General features: G+C 43.6%; 2 protein-coding genes across 5 annotated transcripts in view; one reads left to right on the top strand and one right to left on the bottom strand.

The window, feature by feature from the left end:
* SHPRH (SNF2 histone linker PHD RING helicase) overlaps positions 1 to 17,160 on the top strand; it is a 1,098,091-nt gene that overhangs the window by 731,834 nt on the left and 349,097 nt on the right. The window lies entirely within an intron of this gene.
* Positions 1 to 17,160, bottom strand: part of GRM1 (glutamate metabotropic receptor 1) — a 296,627-nt gene that overhangs the window by 96,021 nt on the left and 183,446 nt on the right. For all 4 annotated transcript variants that reach the window (XM_050949474.1, XM_050949475.1, XM_050949476.1 and 1 more), the window contains exon 4: positions 10,331 to 10,566. In XM_050949474.1, coding sequence (XP_050805431.1) covers positions 10,331 to 10,566 — 236 coding nt within the window. The remainder of the gene's footprint in view (positions 1 to 10,330; positions 10,567 to 17,160) is intronic.

The following is a 17,160-nucleotide window of genomic DNA, read 5'->3' on the forward strand; positions in this document are numbered from 1 at the left end:
AGCTGAAACATCCATGAGGGGAATGGGTGTCAGAGGCTGCTGACTCACTAATTAATCAGATGCAGTGAGACTGTGCCCTGGGCCTCTGCAGGAAGGCACAATGATCCTTTCCTTGATGTCTCCACCTATGAAAATGCCATGCACCACTGCAATCCTCCCAGGGTGCAATTCACTACAAATCGAGTTGATATGTGGCTATGGTCCTGCCCCTCCTCACTGAACTGGCCAGCATGGCTGATTACGGCTCAGAAAGGGGAGTGTAATGCACCATCCAGGGACTGGCTCCTCCATGTCAGGGAGCTCCAGGAAGGATTATGTCTCCTCCAGCACAATCCTCTCCCAAGCCACCTTTAGGGAGGTGCAGCTCCATGTCACCTCATTACAGGGCCATATGTAAGTTATGAAAATTGGCCCTACACATTTATAATTCCTTCCAGTGTGATTTCATTGAAATGGTGAGTGTACTGCTGTTTATTTCTATGCATATGGTATAGGTATGTGTGTTGATATGGTTTAATGCATATAATATGTGTTTGTTTGACATGCCTCCCAAAAAGCAGTCAAATTTAAATTCTTCTGCAGGCCCTTGGTCTTACAGATCCACAATTATATGTTTTACAAGGCTAGAAGGAAGATTACTCATAACTTCAAAAGTGTCTAGCATCAAAATGAAGCAATCATGATAAAATAACAACAATACATTAAAAAAACAACAGAAACATAAGTACATATAGTGTGTATTTTGGCAGAGAAAAGACCAAAGACATGCTATTTTTTGTGAAGTATGAATACAGGCACCACTGATATAGTCTCAAAGAATGATAGATGTGACAAATGTGAGTCACAGAACACCAAACACCTGTACAACATTCCAGAACAAATTTGGCAAGGGTAGGAGGTGATTTCTTAACTTTTAAGGCTTATTGATTACCCAGTTCTGGCTGACTATTCTAATTAGTATACTTTGAGATTAACTGATCAGAAAACAACAGAAGAGAGATGGTCATTATTTGGAGAAAATCAATTTCTATGTCCTGGCATCTGAGACAAACTTATAAATAACAGTCCACCATAAGCTAGTAGCATGTTCCAGCAGTTTGCAAAGAAATGTTAGTTTATATATATTTGCCAACATTTTCACAGTTGTACCCATGAGTGATTAGTACCATTGTAAATGCAACTGTAGTAATGCACAAGCCAATTGTGTTTGCTGAAAACCTGGGACAAATAATTTTAGATCACACTATTCTGTATAAAATAGCTGAGGAAGCTGTATATAGATAGTTAAGAATCTGCTTCAAAAGGCAGTGGATAATCAGTAAGATCCATATTTGATCCTGCTGGCCTATTGAAACACAGAGGATGAAATATTGTGATTACCCATTGGAAAACGGATGGAATTGTTTAAGAAGCTAATACCAAATGCCCATGGCTTGCTACCTCAGGTCAAATATCCAGTTGTAATTAATGGATATATTCAAATCAAATGGCAGAAACAAAATCAGAAAGCAGAAAAAATCCACTACCAACTCTAATCTTGGGGAATCCATCAAAATGCCAAAAGTTTATGGTTAAAAATTTCTTATTGCAATTTAAGCAAGTGGGAAAGCTAAGACTAGCTAATAAATATTAGATGATGTGTAATCTAGAAACAGGTGGCAGAGAAGACAAACCAAACTGATTCCAGTCCCTTCCTCAGAGACAAATGAAAATTATTAACACTAGAATGGGACAAATAATTGACTATTTATTCTTATAAATTGCTCTGTGTGCAAAACAGTCTGCAAAGATTGGAAGTGTGCTATTCATTATTTGAAATTATTACTTAATTTTTTCAGCAAATAATTCTTGATCTTCAGATCATAACTAATCAGTACATATTTGAATTTGAAATGTGCAATTCATCCTCTGTTCAGCAATATCATGTCATCTGATGTTTTCTCTGTTCCCTACCTGGATAACTTTTAAACCTAATCAGCAAGAACATACATTTTGAAATTGGAATGTAATATTTGAAATCCACATTATGATGACATTCTGGGGTGCAATTTGAACCAGTGAGGAGTTGTGTCATTTTATTACAATAGTTTGTAGGGTGTGACTACACAGGGGCATTCAGTCACAGTTATTATTTAATTTTCTGATTTAAAATTCACTTTTGACAAAAATTTGGCTAGTTGAGCTTCACAATCACTTTTCAGAAGTATTGGTGTAAGTGAAGCAATTTTACTAGAAGATTCACAAAAAATGAACACAAATGCGGTTGTTGATGGCTATAGTCAGCACAAGCCACACCACGCTATAGAACCACCGTCACTTCAGCCTCAGTTTCCCCCGTGACTCTCCAATTAACTCTCATTCCATGTGTTGCAGTTCATGTTTCCCTTTCTTGGGGCTCTTTATTAGACATAAAGGTATTCAATTTTTCACCCATACAGCAGGATTACCCATGTCCTTTTAGTCTTTCCAAGACACCCTAGTATCTTGGTTTCCCCAGTTCATTTGGCATCTTACCCATAGCTACTCCTGGTGTGAGGGCTTCTTATGGTAACAGACCTCCATATGGAGACTCTCTGGACTATCGTGCTTTTCCTGTGCCTCTCACAAGTCCCCCATTGGTTTTACTCCACCAGACACTTTACGGGATTCTGCTCTACTCCCTCTGGGCAGGGGGTCCCATTGGCTCCACTCCAGAGCCTGGCCATTGTGGTGAGACCTACACCAGGTCTTTCCCATCTCCATCCTTGACTGAGAAACAGACCCGACCTTTGTATTTCTTGCCTTGCTCGTACAATCAGTACATGGCTCTTTGTCCTGAACCTCACTCCCAGCTTGGTCCTGTGATCCTTCCAGGGTACTAAAGGACTCAGAACAACTGTTCTTAAAGGGACCAACCCTTGGATACAAGGCTGGCAGACCATGGACCCTTAAAGGGGACAGATTGCCTTGTTAACTGCATAAACCTAGTTAAAGTGAAATAATTTAAAAATAAAATGCCTGCCAATTTTTACACTATCTGCCCAGCTTTAAATATGACTATACATTAGTAACAAATTATCCTATATACCAGATACAGATAGAAGTGTTACAGTGATAATATACAAATTAACCAGAAACAGACTAAATTAGAACTGATTAAACTAATGTCATGCTTTTCACATTACATTTGAGGTTTTATTTGAAGGGGGAGAGGACTCAGAGTTCTGTAACCATACTGTAGCTTTCAAAATGTAAGGCAACATTTTCAAACTTGAGTGACTAAATTAGGAACCCAAATCCATATTTAGGTAGCTAATTAAGTGGCTTGATTAATAAGTAAACTGCTGCAGATCCCATTGACCTCAGTGGGAGTTCTGGGAGATTCAGCAACTCTGAAAATCAGGCCACTTTTATTTAGGTCCCTAAACATGGATTTAGGAACCTAATTTTAGACATCCATGTTGGAAAATGTTGGTGTCAGTATCAATGGTAATGAAGGTTACACAGTGATTGTGCAATATGAGATTGCTGGGTTGAACACACAAGTCAAAAATGGTCTGGTTGTGTTATATTTTAAATACTTAACAAAATGCAATACATCAGATGCTTAATGAAGGTCATCACAGCAGTGGGAAATAGAATAGAAAGAGAACAGTAAAATAAGTTTTTTTATTAGCCTAGCCTCTCTGGAGATCTGTGTTTCAATCTTGCTTCTGGATCCTGAGTGCAAGGAATTAAATAGTCTTATCTCAATCCATTGGTTTATATCACAAAACATTTGAATATTAGTTCATAATTATCAATGTGTGGTCAGGCAATCCCAAGGCCTAAAGAAGAAAGTGATGGAAGCCTCATTTAAAGATTGGACAAAGCAGAGAACAATCTGATATCGGCAAGGGAAGGACTCAATTGCCTAACTGGTCTTTTTCCACAGTAGATTTCTTTGATTCTGTAAAAGCCTGAAGAACAGTCAGGAATGAAATACAATTACATTTAATATAGGCTAATATTGGTTTAATTACGTTATAAATCATAAGACCAAGAAAAGATACATCATTACCTTCACTACAGTTTGTTTCCCATTGCCACTATTACTATTATTCTCTCCATTTAACAGTCATTTAAAAAACGAAACCTCCTTCTCCTCACCTGTTCCCTCGATATTTAAAAGATATCCAACTTAAAAAAAATCTTCTGTTAATTACCCTCAGCCTGCTGAGTAATATATATTCTATCCACAAGCAGAAACACCTTCATCTCTGCAGAATATCCTTACGTAAGCTCTTTCTGCTTGAATGGATTGCTGGAAATTAGCAAATAAAGTATTCAGCTCTCTGAAGTATTATTAAGTATGTAGAGTTCCTCAGATATCACTAACATTTGCTTCCCAAAGTCTAAGAAACATTTATATTGTAGTGCCTCACTCCCACCACAAAGGAAAAACAATATTATAGCATTTGTTCCACCTTATTTCACAGATGATAATACTACAGCAGGTAAAACCTTAGGTCTGGAATAACTAGGCTGAGAGGAGTCACAGCTCTAGAACCTAGGGCTGCCAGTCCCTGAGGGTCTGCTGCATCCATGCTGTCACCCAACAGCTCTGGCAGATCACTGATCTATGAGCTGTGAGCCTTGTAAGGCCAAGCAGCACAGGCTGGGCTGCCCACAGAGGGCCTGATTGGCTGTGCTCCTGGGTCCCTGAGAGATCCAAAAGCGCTACTTAGGCAATGGAGAGGGCACCAAGATGTTGTCTGTGCAATTAGGTGGATCCCCAGGTGGTTGCTATGATAGACCCTCCTCTGTTGCTTTCGTTCCTGACTTCTGACCCCAGCTCTGCCCGTTGGCTCTAGCCCTATACACTAGGGCTTTGTGTGGCTTTACCCACTTGGCCTATCTATCCATGCCCTGCCTGTAACGCAGACCTCCTGAAACCACAGGTTTGCTCCCTGGCAGAGTTGATTTTGCCCTTTATCTTTATGAGATTGATCAACTACCAGGGACCGATGGCACAGGCTAGTAGAGTTACCAGGCAGCTGGTATTGGAGACACTCTTCACCTGCAAGGGTGTAGGGGCAGCTGGAGCTGCTTTAGCACTGAGTGGGCAAGATGGCCAGTGGGAAGCCACTGCCTGAGCAGTCTGACCCAGAAAATATCATGCTGGAGGGAATGGCTAGAGCCACTTCAAATCTAAGAGGGTAAGCTGGCCACGTGGCAGCACCACCCACCCTCATAGCCATTTTTTGACAGAGCTAGATGTAGCCCACAATTTAATAGATCTGCTACATGACATCCAGCCCTGCTCCCCTTCCCCTTCCTCTGTGCCCCACATCCAGCCCTGCTTCCCTCTCCCTCCTGCTCTACCTAAAATCCTTATCCCTCACCATTCATTCAAGGCTTCTGCCAGTCCCTGGTGTTGAGAGGAGTCTGCTGCAGGTTCTGGCCAGAGAACCCACTGGGCAGAACAGGACAAGGATTCTCCCTCTCCCCACCTTATCCCTCCCTGCTGGCTCCAAGCTTCCCAAATGTCCCTGGCACCAACAGGAACTGCCACAGGTTCCACAGGCAGAGTTGGACCCAGGTGCCTAGCAGCTAGAGGTGCTAATGGCTTGAAAGTATCTGAATACTTCGGGGTGGATTCTCTCTTCCACTGTGGTCCCCGTATGGTGCTACAGCATGTAAACGTGCTGTGAAAACCCCTTACCTGGCTACGGGAGTGCAGAAACTGTGTAGTACAGCCTTACTCCCTTTCACAAGTCCTGGTGTAGGGTGTGTGCTGAGGTGGTCCTTGTTCAGTAAACCCTTCTGATACATGTTATGTGCATAAAGGGCTCTCTGTTCTGAAGCTAGATTTGGTCTTTCTTGTTGTTGTTGTGGTAGCAATTTACAGACATCCTTTGCTCGTAGATTGAAGGGCTTGAACTTGAAACTGGCAATCTCAGTATCAGATTAGAGAAGAGTCAAATAAAAAGGGGAAAACACAATCCAATGGAAGAAAAACTCACTAAGTAAGAGTCTGAGTAAAGGCACTTGTATCAGCCTTCTCTCCAGATCAGTGACCTGGATTATTTCACCTGGTTCCTTACTGATTTAGTGAAAAGGGATATAACTAGGCTGACTACTCTGTTGCATGGCCTGCCGAAATCAATACATTTTATTTGTGTGCACTTCTTTTCTCAGTCACTGGATTTATAGGATTTCAAAGCATTCTCTGAATTCAAACTGAGGTATGGTCAGGTATAGGCCTACTGAAAGTCAGAGCATAGATTAAGGCTCTGGTGGTTCAATTCTGTAACTGGGAAGGCTGAATGTGGTGGAGCTACCCAGATAGGGCACGTTATTTTAGTCCATATATTGATATTTTAAGTGTTAAAACCCATCATGGAAGTTATAAATGCAAAAATTGACCCTGAACCCAGCTATACTACTTGCTGTTCCATTATATAATATTAACATATCTGCATGTCTATGCTGCTTACAAATGTAATAGCTGCATATGCTTTATTTGATGAGTATTTTATTTATCAATGGAATATCTTGTGCGTCTTAAAATTTATTTTGTGAGATTGTATCTTTGAGGTCCAACAAGAAATTATTTTGGCACATATGAGTTGCCAGAAATTTGCAGCTGCTTTCTTCCAGATCCAGAAACGCTTAATAAAAGACCGACAGCTGAGACTGTTATCTGGCAATCAATGGCTTCTTCCACTAGTTACATTTATGATTTATCATAGATAAACACTTGATTAAATCTCTGTCTTTTTTTAAAACCTAAAGATATCCTGCAGCTTTACTGGCAATAAAACAAGACGACAACTGTCCTGTCTCACCACCAAACCTTTGATTAAATAAAGTTACCATCTAGCTATCTTTGGGAAGAAAGTAGCCACAACCAACTGTCAAACTGAGTTGGAGAACTTTTGGAAACACTGGTTTCACACAATAATTAACAAGTAATTCTTATACAAGTATGTTATTTTACCACTGCCGGTCATGCTACAAATACTGTGCCACTGTTTCCTTGTGCTCTCCTGTCTTGTCTTTATCCATCTGTTGTCTTTTGTCTTATACTTCGACTGTAAGATCTTTGGGGCAGAGACTTTTTGTTCTGTGCTAGCACAATGGGGGCCTGGTCCATGACTGAGATGCCTAGACACTATGATAATACAAATAATGAATAATAAATTTAGTCAGTGAAGTCTTGGTTATTTAAAGTTAAAGGCTTCTCAGATAATGCATACCTTAGTTAAAAGCTGTAAATGACAAAGTGTGTCTTTAACAAGTTTTACCCTATATGCATAGAAATAATAGAGCCAATAAATTGCAAACTTTGCTGACACTTTGAAATTCATTTCAGTAACACAGCGTAGCACTAACAGAAAGCTGGATATGTACAGTGAAATGATAGTTGAAGGAAACGCTACGTATAAAATAAGATTAGCAATATTGCACAAAACTAAGATAAGAGAAAGAAGCTTGGATTCATATGAAAGGATTTTTCAATTATAAAATATGTCATTATTTTAACATTTGATTAAACTGTGTTTGTATTTACTTATTCTATTAAACAAGGGGCAAGGATTCGTAGGTAGCCATGGAAATGTTTTAGAAATGACAAGATCAATCTCAGCAGTTCAAATGCAGGCCAGACCTGGAGTTGAAAGTCTAAAAGTCATTACCATACAATGAGAGACAAGGTTTTACTGGACCAACTTCTGTTGGTAAGAGAGACAAGCTGCCCAGGCACACAAAGGGAAAGGTACTCCCAGCATCTCAGCAAATGGAAGATGGAACAGATTGTTTAACATAAGTAGTTAGCACATATTGTAAGAATTCATTCAAAGGTAGAGTGGTCCATTAACATATCAGCAGTTATACGGCAAAAAGAGGGGGTTAGTGGGTTACAGATTATTGTAATAAGCCATAAATCCTCTGTCTCTGTTCACTCCATGATTTTTAGTGACTAGCAGAGTAATGAAGGTAAGCTCCCAGGCTTGGCTTTTGAAAGTGTTGTGCAGATTTCCTTTCAGGATTGATATAGAGTGATCATTTTGTGAAAAGTTTTCCCCCACAAGTGATAGTGTTTTAGTCTTCTATAGTTTTCCTGTGTGAGTTCATTCAAGAGCATGGTGATTGTCTGGTTTCAACCACATAACTCTCTCTGGAACACTCCCACACTTGGATCAACATTCTGGACACCAACGTCAGCTTCAAAAATGGAACCATACAGACAACCATATACCAGAAAACTGCACCTACCTTAATAGCTCCATCCAGTAACCATCTCAAATATAGCAAGAAATCTGTTATCTACAGCCAGGCATTCAGATACCACAGAATATCCTCCAAGGAGGAAGTCTAGAATATACACCTTAGTACACTTAAAACCGCTTTCACCAAACAAGGACACTCCACTGGAGAAGTGGATGGCATCATGGAAGAAGCCACCCAAATGCCCCCCAAAAGAACCCACTTCAATACAGTAATGAAACTGCCCCTGACTGCATACCCTTAGTTGTCACCTACCACCCCACACTGAAACCCATATGGGGCATCATCAAACAACTACAGTCCATACTTGCTAAGGACTCCATCAGAAAAAAAATATCTTTCCTAAACCCCCACTCTGGCCAGAAAACAATGCCCCAACTTATCCAAGCTCCCCACAGACCAGGACACACCAACTAAAAGTAGCACCAGACTCTGCCAGAAAAACAGATGCAAAACCCACAGATATATCTGCACTGCTGCAATGATCAATACCTCCTTTCAAGATCCATGGATGCTACACATGCCTAGCACAACATGTGGTGTACCTCATCCAGCGTACTAAATGCCCCAACAACAACTATGTGGGTGAAACCAGACAATCATGGTGCTCTCAAATGAAATCACACAGGAAAATGATAAAAGACAAAAACATCCTATTACTTGTGGATGAACACTCTTTACAAAGCGATCATTCTGTATCTGACCTATCGGTCCTCAACCTGAAAGGAAACTCGCATAATACTTTCAAAAGACGAGCCTGGGAGCTCAAATTCTTTACTCTGCTAGATACCAAAAATCATGGAGTGAACAGAGATCCTGGATTTATGGCTTATTGCAATAATCTGTAACCACTAACTCCATCTTTTTGTCCTAAGACTGCACAGGTGTTAACAGGTTACTCTACCTTGAATGGACAAGGCCAGTGCAACCCATTAGGTGACCTGGTAGTCGCCTAGGGCTCTAGCATTTGGGGGACAGCATTTTGGGTCTTTTGGCGGCCGGATCTTCAGCTGCCCCAGTCATCGTCGGCATTTAGGTGGAGGGACCTGGGGCAGAGGGTCACGGGGAGGACTGCCTGCAGCAAATAAGCGGGGGGGCATGGCACACAGGGGAACCGCTCCCCTCCCCAGATCACCTCTGCTCCGCCTCCTCCCCTGAGCACGCTGCCCTGCTCTGCTTCTCTCCCTCCCAGGCTTGCGGCGCCAAACAGCTGATTGGCGCCGCAAGCCTGGGAGGCAGGAGAAGTGGAGTGGTGACAGTGTGCTTGGGGAAGAGGTGGAGCAGAGGTGAGCTGGGGCAGAGAGTTGCCGCACGGCCCTCCGGGCTGGGGGAGCTGCTGCAGAGGCGGAGGGGGTGCTCAGGGTGGAAGGGGGGAGCTGCCTCGGGGGGGCGCCTCAGGGCAGGGGTGTGGGGAGCTGCCGCGAGGGGGCGCCTTACTGTGGAGGGTGGGCGAAGAACTGCCACAGGGCTCGGGGGGGGGGCGGCAAGGTGGAATTTTCGCCTAGGGCATGAAACAGCTTTGCACTCGCCCTGTGAATGGTCCCTTATGATATGTGCTAACTACTTATGTTAAACAATCTGTTCCATCCTGCATTTTGCCGTGATGCTGGGAGTTCCTTTCCAGACCAGAAGAAGAGCTCTGTGTGGTTTCAAAGCTTGTATCTCTCACCAACAGAAGTTGGTCCAGTTCAAGATATTACCTCACCCACCTTGTCTCTCTAATATCCTAGGACCAACATAGCTACAACTATATGCATACAGTGTCTATTCAGTTGCCTATGCAAAATGATTTGGTATTGGACAGATATTCATATCACGAACTCCATCACATTTGACATTAATCACATCACTGTTAGATGCAGAAGAAACAAGTGCGTTTGCAAAAGGACAGGGTTACACTGACAGGGCAGTAGGAGAGCTTACGTAGCCAATGCAAATGGCACGTCTGTTAGTGAGGGTTTTGGTCTCATAACTCTGAGTTGAGCATTTTTCACCAGCACTAACTTCACATTAAGAAATCAGGAAGAGATGGGTTTCTCAAACCACATAGATCCAGATGAAAAAATATTTAATTCTTTACCGGTGCAGTTCTTTTGAAAGTTGGGGTTCTCGAGAGGGTGTCCTGGAAGACGACACTGGAATCTGTGCTGCCAGAATTCGGGAAACCAGGGATTTCGGGTGTTGGTGTCCAAACGTAACTTCAAAAAATAGTCATCAAATGACAAGACCTCTGGGGATTGCAGTTTGATAGTGATACCTCCATTTGCTTCAGGTTCATAACCTTCAATTACTTCATCTCTGTCTGCCCAGCCATCACTGAAAAGAGGGAAGGAAAAATTATTACAGAGATACAGGAATCTGGTGTGAAAGAGCACCTAGACAAAACCAAGCTAACACCCCTTGAAAAGATACTGTCAAGGAGATATCTAAAGCCCATTCCAAGTGAGTCACAAATGTAGGCATAGAAGTGAAAAGCTAATTGGAAAAATTAAGGTGACTGCTCTGGTTAGCAATGTTGAACTATTGTCAGACTGAGGGCTGATTAACTCATTAGGAATTAAAGGGAGATACTTATCTTCAAACTGATTTCTTTGTCCCACTTGAAATAGTCTAGGTATGCTTCGGATGTGGGATGCTATATTTTTTGTGATTGAGAGAATACTGCATTGCTCATTCTATCCTGTAAGGGTCTAAACTCAATGGAATAATAATGATTTTTCAAAACCCTGGGACTTTAGCACGACATAGCTGTGATCTCAGCAATCATGGCTCTGGAAGCTAGCAGTAATTCAAATCAAACATAAACTGAGAAATGCGTCAGAGTGGAAGAGAGAGCGAGGAGGAAGAATGTATAGGAAAACTGAATCAATTGAAAAGAAAGCCACGCACTGTTTTTGCTCCTTCTGGAAATCTATGAAAACATGTTTTTCTTACAAACAAATTGCTTTTATTTATTTTTACTATCAATCCAAACTGACAGTGCTAAAAATAAAGACAATCCTAAAACCTTGAGGAGAAAAAAAATATATTTCCCTGACCATATTACTTGATGAAGAGTCAATTTAATGGTTTTGAATGAGGTCACTTGGCTTAGCATCTGATTTTTAAGTTAGTTCACTAACTCCAAGTTCACTGATTTAGCCGCATCCTCCCATTCTTCTTTGACTCCCCTTAGAACACGGGTACTTAGGTTTAATTTAAGTGCAAATGTAAGTCAGCCCACTTTAATTTTAATGTGCATGGTCATGTCTCCAGAGAAATAGATTATTTTGACATCCAAAGAACTAGCTGCATCCATCTGGAATGACAACAGTAGCACTCTGCCACTGAAAGAATTTAATCTCTTTGCTTCAGCAACAGCAGCAAGGAGATCAACAAAATCAATGTGACTGACCACTAAGAAAAGAACATCTGGATTATAGCCACCAAAATATAGGCTCCTTCCAGTCTGAATCTGCACTGATTATGCAGAACTCCCAACAGATACATTTACATGGGCTCCATTCTAAGGAGTAGACTGTACCTTATGCAGAGCCCTGAGCAAGGATACACATTAGATTGATCAGAGATACACATTTTAAGGCAGGAGTCCCTCTTTCTGTGGTCCCTTACATCTCTATGATACCCCCTACAATATGTCAGCTGTACAGTTCTTGAGAGGGGAGGAAACCAGGACTCTTCCTATTCTCCCCCACCGCTTAGCCATTTGCTTGGGGGAATAATTGGGTGCACAGTGCAGGGCTTTGGAGCAGAGCACGGAGCAGCTCCGGAGCAGGGGAGCTGCAGGTTTTTGCCTGGAGCTGGAGCGGAGCGGAGCACAGCTCCAAAGCCCTGGCAGAGTGCCCACTTACTGCTCAGCACCTATATCCTATGACTGAGTAACACAGGTGTAAGGGAGTAGGGGGGAGGTTTTCATAGTCCATATAGTGCAAATATCAATCTAGCCCTATAAAAACAGTGAGAGGTCCAAAGTTTGTTTCTTTTAAGTAAGAAAACAAACAAAAAGTCACTCCTACAGCATAAGTAATTACATCCTAGTTGCACAATTACTTCATTGTGTCACAACATTTGTGCTTTTCAACAAACCATAGAGTCAAGTAGGATAATTACTGAGTCAAAAGGATTTATTAAATCAAGTCACTTTACAAAAATTTATATATAACTTTGGCTTGGAAAATGTTGCCACTTCCACTCTGAAAGCAAAGGACATTGTGTCAAATTCTTTGAGTTATAGGTGATGGAAGAGCTACCTTGATTTGAAATGTTGACTGTCTAATGTTTCTGTGGTGTCTTCTAGCCTAGCAAAGGCTTGTTACTCCTCAAATTCGTCATGTATTTAAATCTACCTGAAACCAGATGTCAGCTAAATTTGAAGGAATATGCTGTAATCAAGCAAAGCTTTGTTAGCAACCTTCTTTTGATAATCTGGGAGCCCAATCCTGCTTTCAGTAATGTCAGTGAACCTTCACTCATGACTGCTGTTCTGTGCCAGCTATAGGGGCTCTCAACACTCAGTTGAAGGGAACAAATGAGGATGCTGGTAGCAGGGCCTGAATGAGGGAAGATATCAGCATCTTAAGAGCCTAACTGGCTCCTACTACTTCAGTTGTATGCCTGTTCTCAAGTGAGTTCAGGAAAGCAGCAGGAAACAGGACGCTCCCTGAGAAGCTGGTGTTAATCAGTCCAGGCTCCTGAGGGTGCTAGAGAGGTACATAAGAGGCTTCTCCTCCTCTCTCTCCCTGCAGCTCCTGCTGTTTTCTGTTATTCCCTCTCACCTTTTCTCCTGCCTGCCAGTTATGTCTCTTGTGCCCTCCTTCCTCCAGAACAGCACTCCACCATCTCTGTGCACGTAGAGCAAAGAGAATACATATGCACCAGCAGCAGACAACAATTTTCTACACTCTGGGTCCTAGTGGCGCCTGGCGCCCCCTTCCCCCTCTGCACACAGTCTGGCACCTGAGGCAGCCGCCTCAGTTCGCCATATGGTAAGGCCAGCTTTGTGGGGAATTGTGGCAAAGCTAAAGCTTGTTCTATTGCCACCTGGAGTTCCTGCAACCGGCAGTAACAGCAGGTGCTGAGTATGGAACATGGGACTCTGCAGGGCCAGTCCAGATCAGTAGGGGGCTCCCTGCTGCCAGTCCCTCTTTATTGCTGAATGCCGATGCTCACCCTTCTCCCGGCTCATCAAGAGGTGTGTAAGAGAATGTGGTTGGGGGAGGGGCAGTTTTAAGAAGGGAGAGAATGGTTCTGAGCCTCCAAAGGATGTTTCTAGTGGCAGGAAGAGGAGGTTCTGAAGTGAGGCTGGGGTCTCTAGGAGTAGGGAGAAAGCTCCGAGCCTGTGGGCTTGGGTGGGGATTTTGAGCCTCTGGTAAGTGCAGGAGGGGCTTGGAGCAGGCTGGATGAGAGGAGACGTGATTTTGGAGCCAAGGTGAGGGCTCTGGAGTGCGGGATGGCAAAGCAAGAGAAGGAGTGGTGTTCTTAGCCCGGGAACCAGAGTTCTGAGCCTAGGGGTGTCAGGTCATAGGTGCCAACTTTTCCAGGTGCCAGTGGGTGGTCGCCCCCAGCCCCGTCCCGCCTCCTCCTGCTCCACCCCCATCCTGACCCCTTCTGCAAGGTCCCAACCCCAACTCCACCCACTCCCTGCCCCTATTGGACCCTTTCCCCAAATCCCCGCCCCAACCTTGCCTCTTCCCCGTGCGTGTCGCATTCCCCTTGCTCCCCCCTCCCTTCCAGCAGGGCCACCCAGAGGATTCAGCAGGCCTGGGGTCTTCGGCGATGGGTCCCGGGGCAGAAGGACCCCCCACCGCGGGTCTTCAGGGCACTTTGGCAGCGGGTCCCGAGGCGGAAGGACCTCTCACCGCCGAATTGCCACTGAAGACCTGGAGCAGAAGAAGCTCCGGGGCCCAGGCCCAGACCCTGCGAGAGTTTTCTGGGGACCCCGGAGTGAGTGAAGGACCCCGCTCCAGGGGCCCTGAAAAACTCTCTTGGAGGCCCCTTTGGCAAATTGCCCCACTTGCCCCCCCGGGCATCCCTGCCTCCCAGTGCTTACTGGTGCGAATCAGCTGTTTTACGCAGGAAGTGCTGTGAGGGATGAGGAAGAAGTGGAGTTGTTGCATGCTCAGGGGAGGCGGCAAAGCAGAGGTGAGCTGGGGTGGGGGTACAGGACAGGGAGCTGCGGTGGGTGCAGAGCACCCACCAATTTTTCCCCACAGGTTCTCCAGTCCCAGAGCACCCCTAGAGCGGCACCTGTGTGTCAGGTAGGAGGAAATTTCTGGGCAAGAAGGTGTGGGGTTGGAGGAAGTCTAGGGAACTCTGAGCCTGGATGGAGGTGAGGTATTTGAAAGGGTTGAGTATGGGTGAAGGCTATGAATGGAAGACAGTAAGGATGTATAGGAAGGTAAGAGAAAGTTGGGAGGGTTAGGGGGATGGAGAAGAAGCAATACTTGAAAAAAAATTGTACAGGAAGAACAGACGGGAAAATATTTTTTTCTCTCCATCCTTCCCATTTTTCTAATATGTCCCAGTTTTTCATTTTGAAAAAGGGAGGGTAGTGGAAGAGGGGCGCTGGTAAAAACCTCCTCCATGTTCTCCTCCCAACCCTGTGCTAGTGTCCTAGCATTTCACTTTTAACATGTGGTCAAACTGCAAGAAAAGCAGTCATGGTGGGAAGGGTTATTGTATTATGGTCTCTGCCATCCTACAGTTTATGTTCGACACTAGAGACCACTGCAAAGGAGCAACGCTTCTAATGATTCTGGACCACAGACATCACAGGCACCAGGTAATCATGTACTTGGAGCACAGGAATGCTGGCACCACACACACACTCATCTTATCATTATTAATCAGATTTTTAACAGAAGTGCCTAGAGACCACTGATGCTCAGGGCCCCATTGTGCAAAGCACTGAACAAGCAAAGAGGAGCGGATGGCTCCTGTCCCAAAGAGTTATAATCTAAATAGACAAGACAAAGGGTAGGAGAAAGGGATAGAACACACTGTGATCAATGTTACAGTGGCAAACATTAACCGCTCTACCTCTTTAGATGTTTTATTAACTAACCACAGAAAGATCTAAGGAAAGGAGGAACATGGAGTGTGCAAGTTGATCACAAACTGAAACACTTGGACAGGGATGTTTGCATCCCAGGGAGGGCAGCTGTATACCTACAAGCTAAGGCCCCAATCCTGTTATTGAATCCATGTGGGCACATTTGGATAGGTCTACATTTATGGAGGTGTGTACAATTGAGACACTGCATGCCCAGTTTGCATGGGTATAAATAATGGTGTAGACAGCAAGACATGGCTCAGTCGAGTAGAGTAGAGTGCCCAAACACACCTGAACCCCATGGTACGTACCCTTCATAGCCCTTAACACCTTAAAGCAGTGGCTCCCATGTCTGCACTACTATGTTTAGCCATGTAGTGTCCTGCAGGCTTCCCTTGCTGCAGGAAAAAAGATTCTGGCAGCCGGCAGAGGGGAAGCAGTACACAGAGACTCCAGCGCCTCTCCGCTGCTGGAGCCTTTCACTGCAGCAGATAGCTGCACATACCCTGTAGGCTGCCGCAAGTGTAGGCAAGGTCTTAATGTAGCTCTGTGCATTTACCTGTGTGAGGATCTGACTGCAGAATCAGGGCCAAGAGATTACACATAGACATGCTTCAAAGGGGGTCCTGAACATCCTATTAGGTCAGTGAGTCGTTGGTTAAAGCAGGGTGTTTCATAGTGTTGGAGCTCTAATAGAGAAAACACTAATTAATCCATTCTTGGCTAGGCAGTAGTGGGCCCCCTTTCAAGGAAAAATGTTAAGGCTGCAATTTTCAAAGCAGCCTAAGGGAGTTAGGTGCCCAACTCCCTTTGAAAATTCCAGTCTAAGTGATTTTTTATTGTGAAAAAAATAGGATCATGAAGGCCTTCCACAAGTTAGGTGCAATGAAGGTTCCCAGACCTGAAGAAGAGCTCTGTGTGGCTTGAAACTTGTCTCTCTCACCAACAGAAAATGGTCCAATAAAAGATATTAGCTCACCCCACCTTGTCTCTTGGATATCCTGGGACTGACGTGGCTACAACTACACTACATACATACATGAAAGATTGGCATTGCTTATGGATGCCACAAGGTGGCAACATATCCACTAACTGTATTGCCCATTACAGTTACCATCAGATCGTGTTTACTGTGCAGTGTAGTAGTCTTGAGATGAGTCTGGTAGCTGCTGCTATATGGAGGCCTTTAAAGTGTGAATGCAGAAAAGCAGCTAGAAGGGGACATGTGTGGGTGTGGAACTAGGAGCAGCGTTTGCTCACTGTCAGAAAAAAGAGACAACCAACTGTTTTCATTACTGTTTCATGTTGTTTGTCACAATCAAAGTGGTTGCCAGTTCTCTGCAAGATGCTCTTCATCTCTGTCCCAATTTAGTTGCTGAAACCCTCATGCTGCTAAATGCAAATGCCCCCCCACAAAAAAATCAGATCAAATGGGAAATACCCCTAAGTACCTCTCTCTAAGCTGTTACTACTTATCAACACGGATTGATTTAGGGAAAAGAAAATCAGAAGGTTTTTTTCTGTTTAGATTTATTATCTCAGTGGTGTGTTACACTAGGAGTTTCTGAACTGTAGTTTAAATAGCAACACCTGAATCTGTTGTATTTTTTTGAAACCCAGACTTTAACATGGCACAGATATTCCCGTGATTCCAACATAGGAAGAAATAAAATGGATTTCCAGCTTCCTATTTTTTTCCAAACAAGAACATACTGTCAGCTGTTTTTTTGTATAGATTGATGAGACAACCAGCAATCAAGCATTCTATTTTCATCCTCTTCAAGACCTTAATGCTTACGCTGTGCTCTCCTTCACTCCCCAGTGCAGTTCTCAGTGCATTAACATTCAAGATGCTTTTT

The sequence above is a fragment of the Gopherus flavomarginatus genome, chromosome 4, assembly GCF_025201925.1.
Source record: "Gopherus flavomarginatus isolate rGopFla2 chromosome 4, rGopFla2.mat.asm, whole genome shotgun sequence".
Taxonomy (NCBI): domain Eukaryota; kingdom Metazoa; phylum Chordata; order Testudines; family Testudinidae; genus Gopherus; species Gopherus flavomarginatus.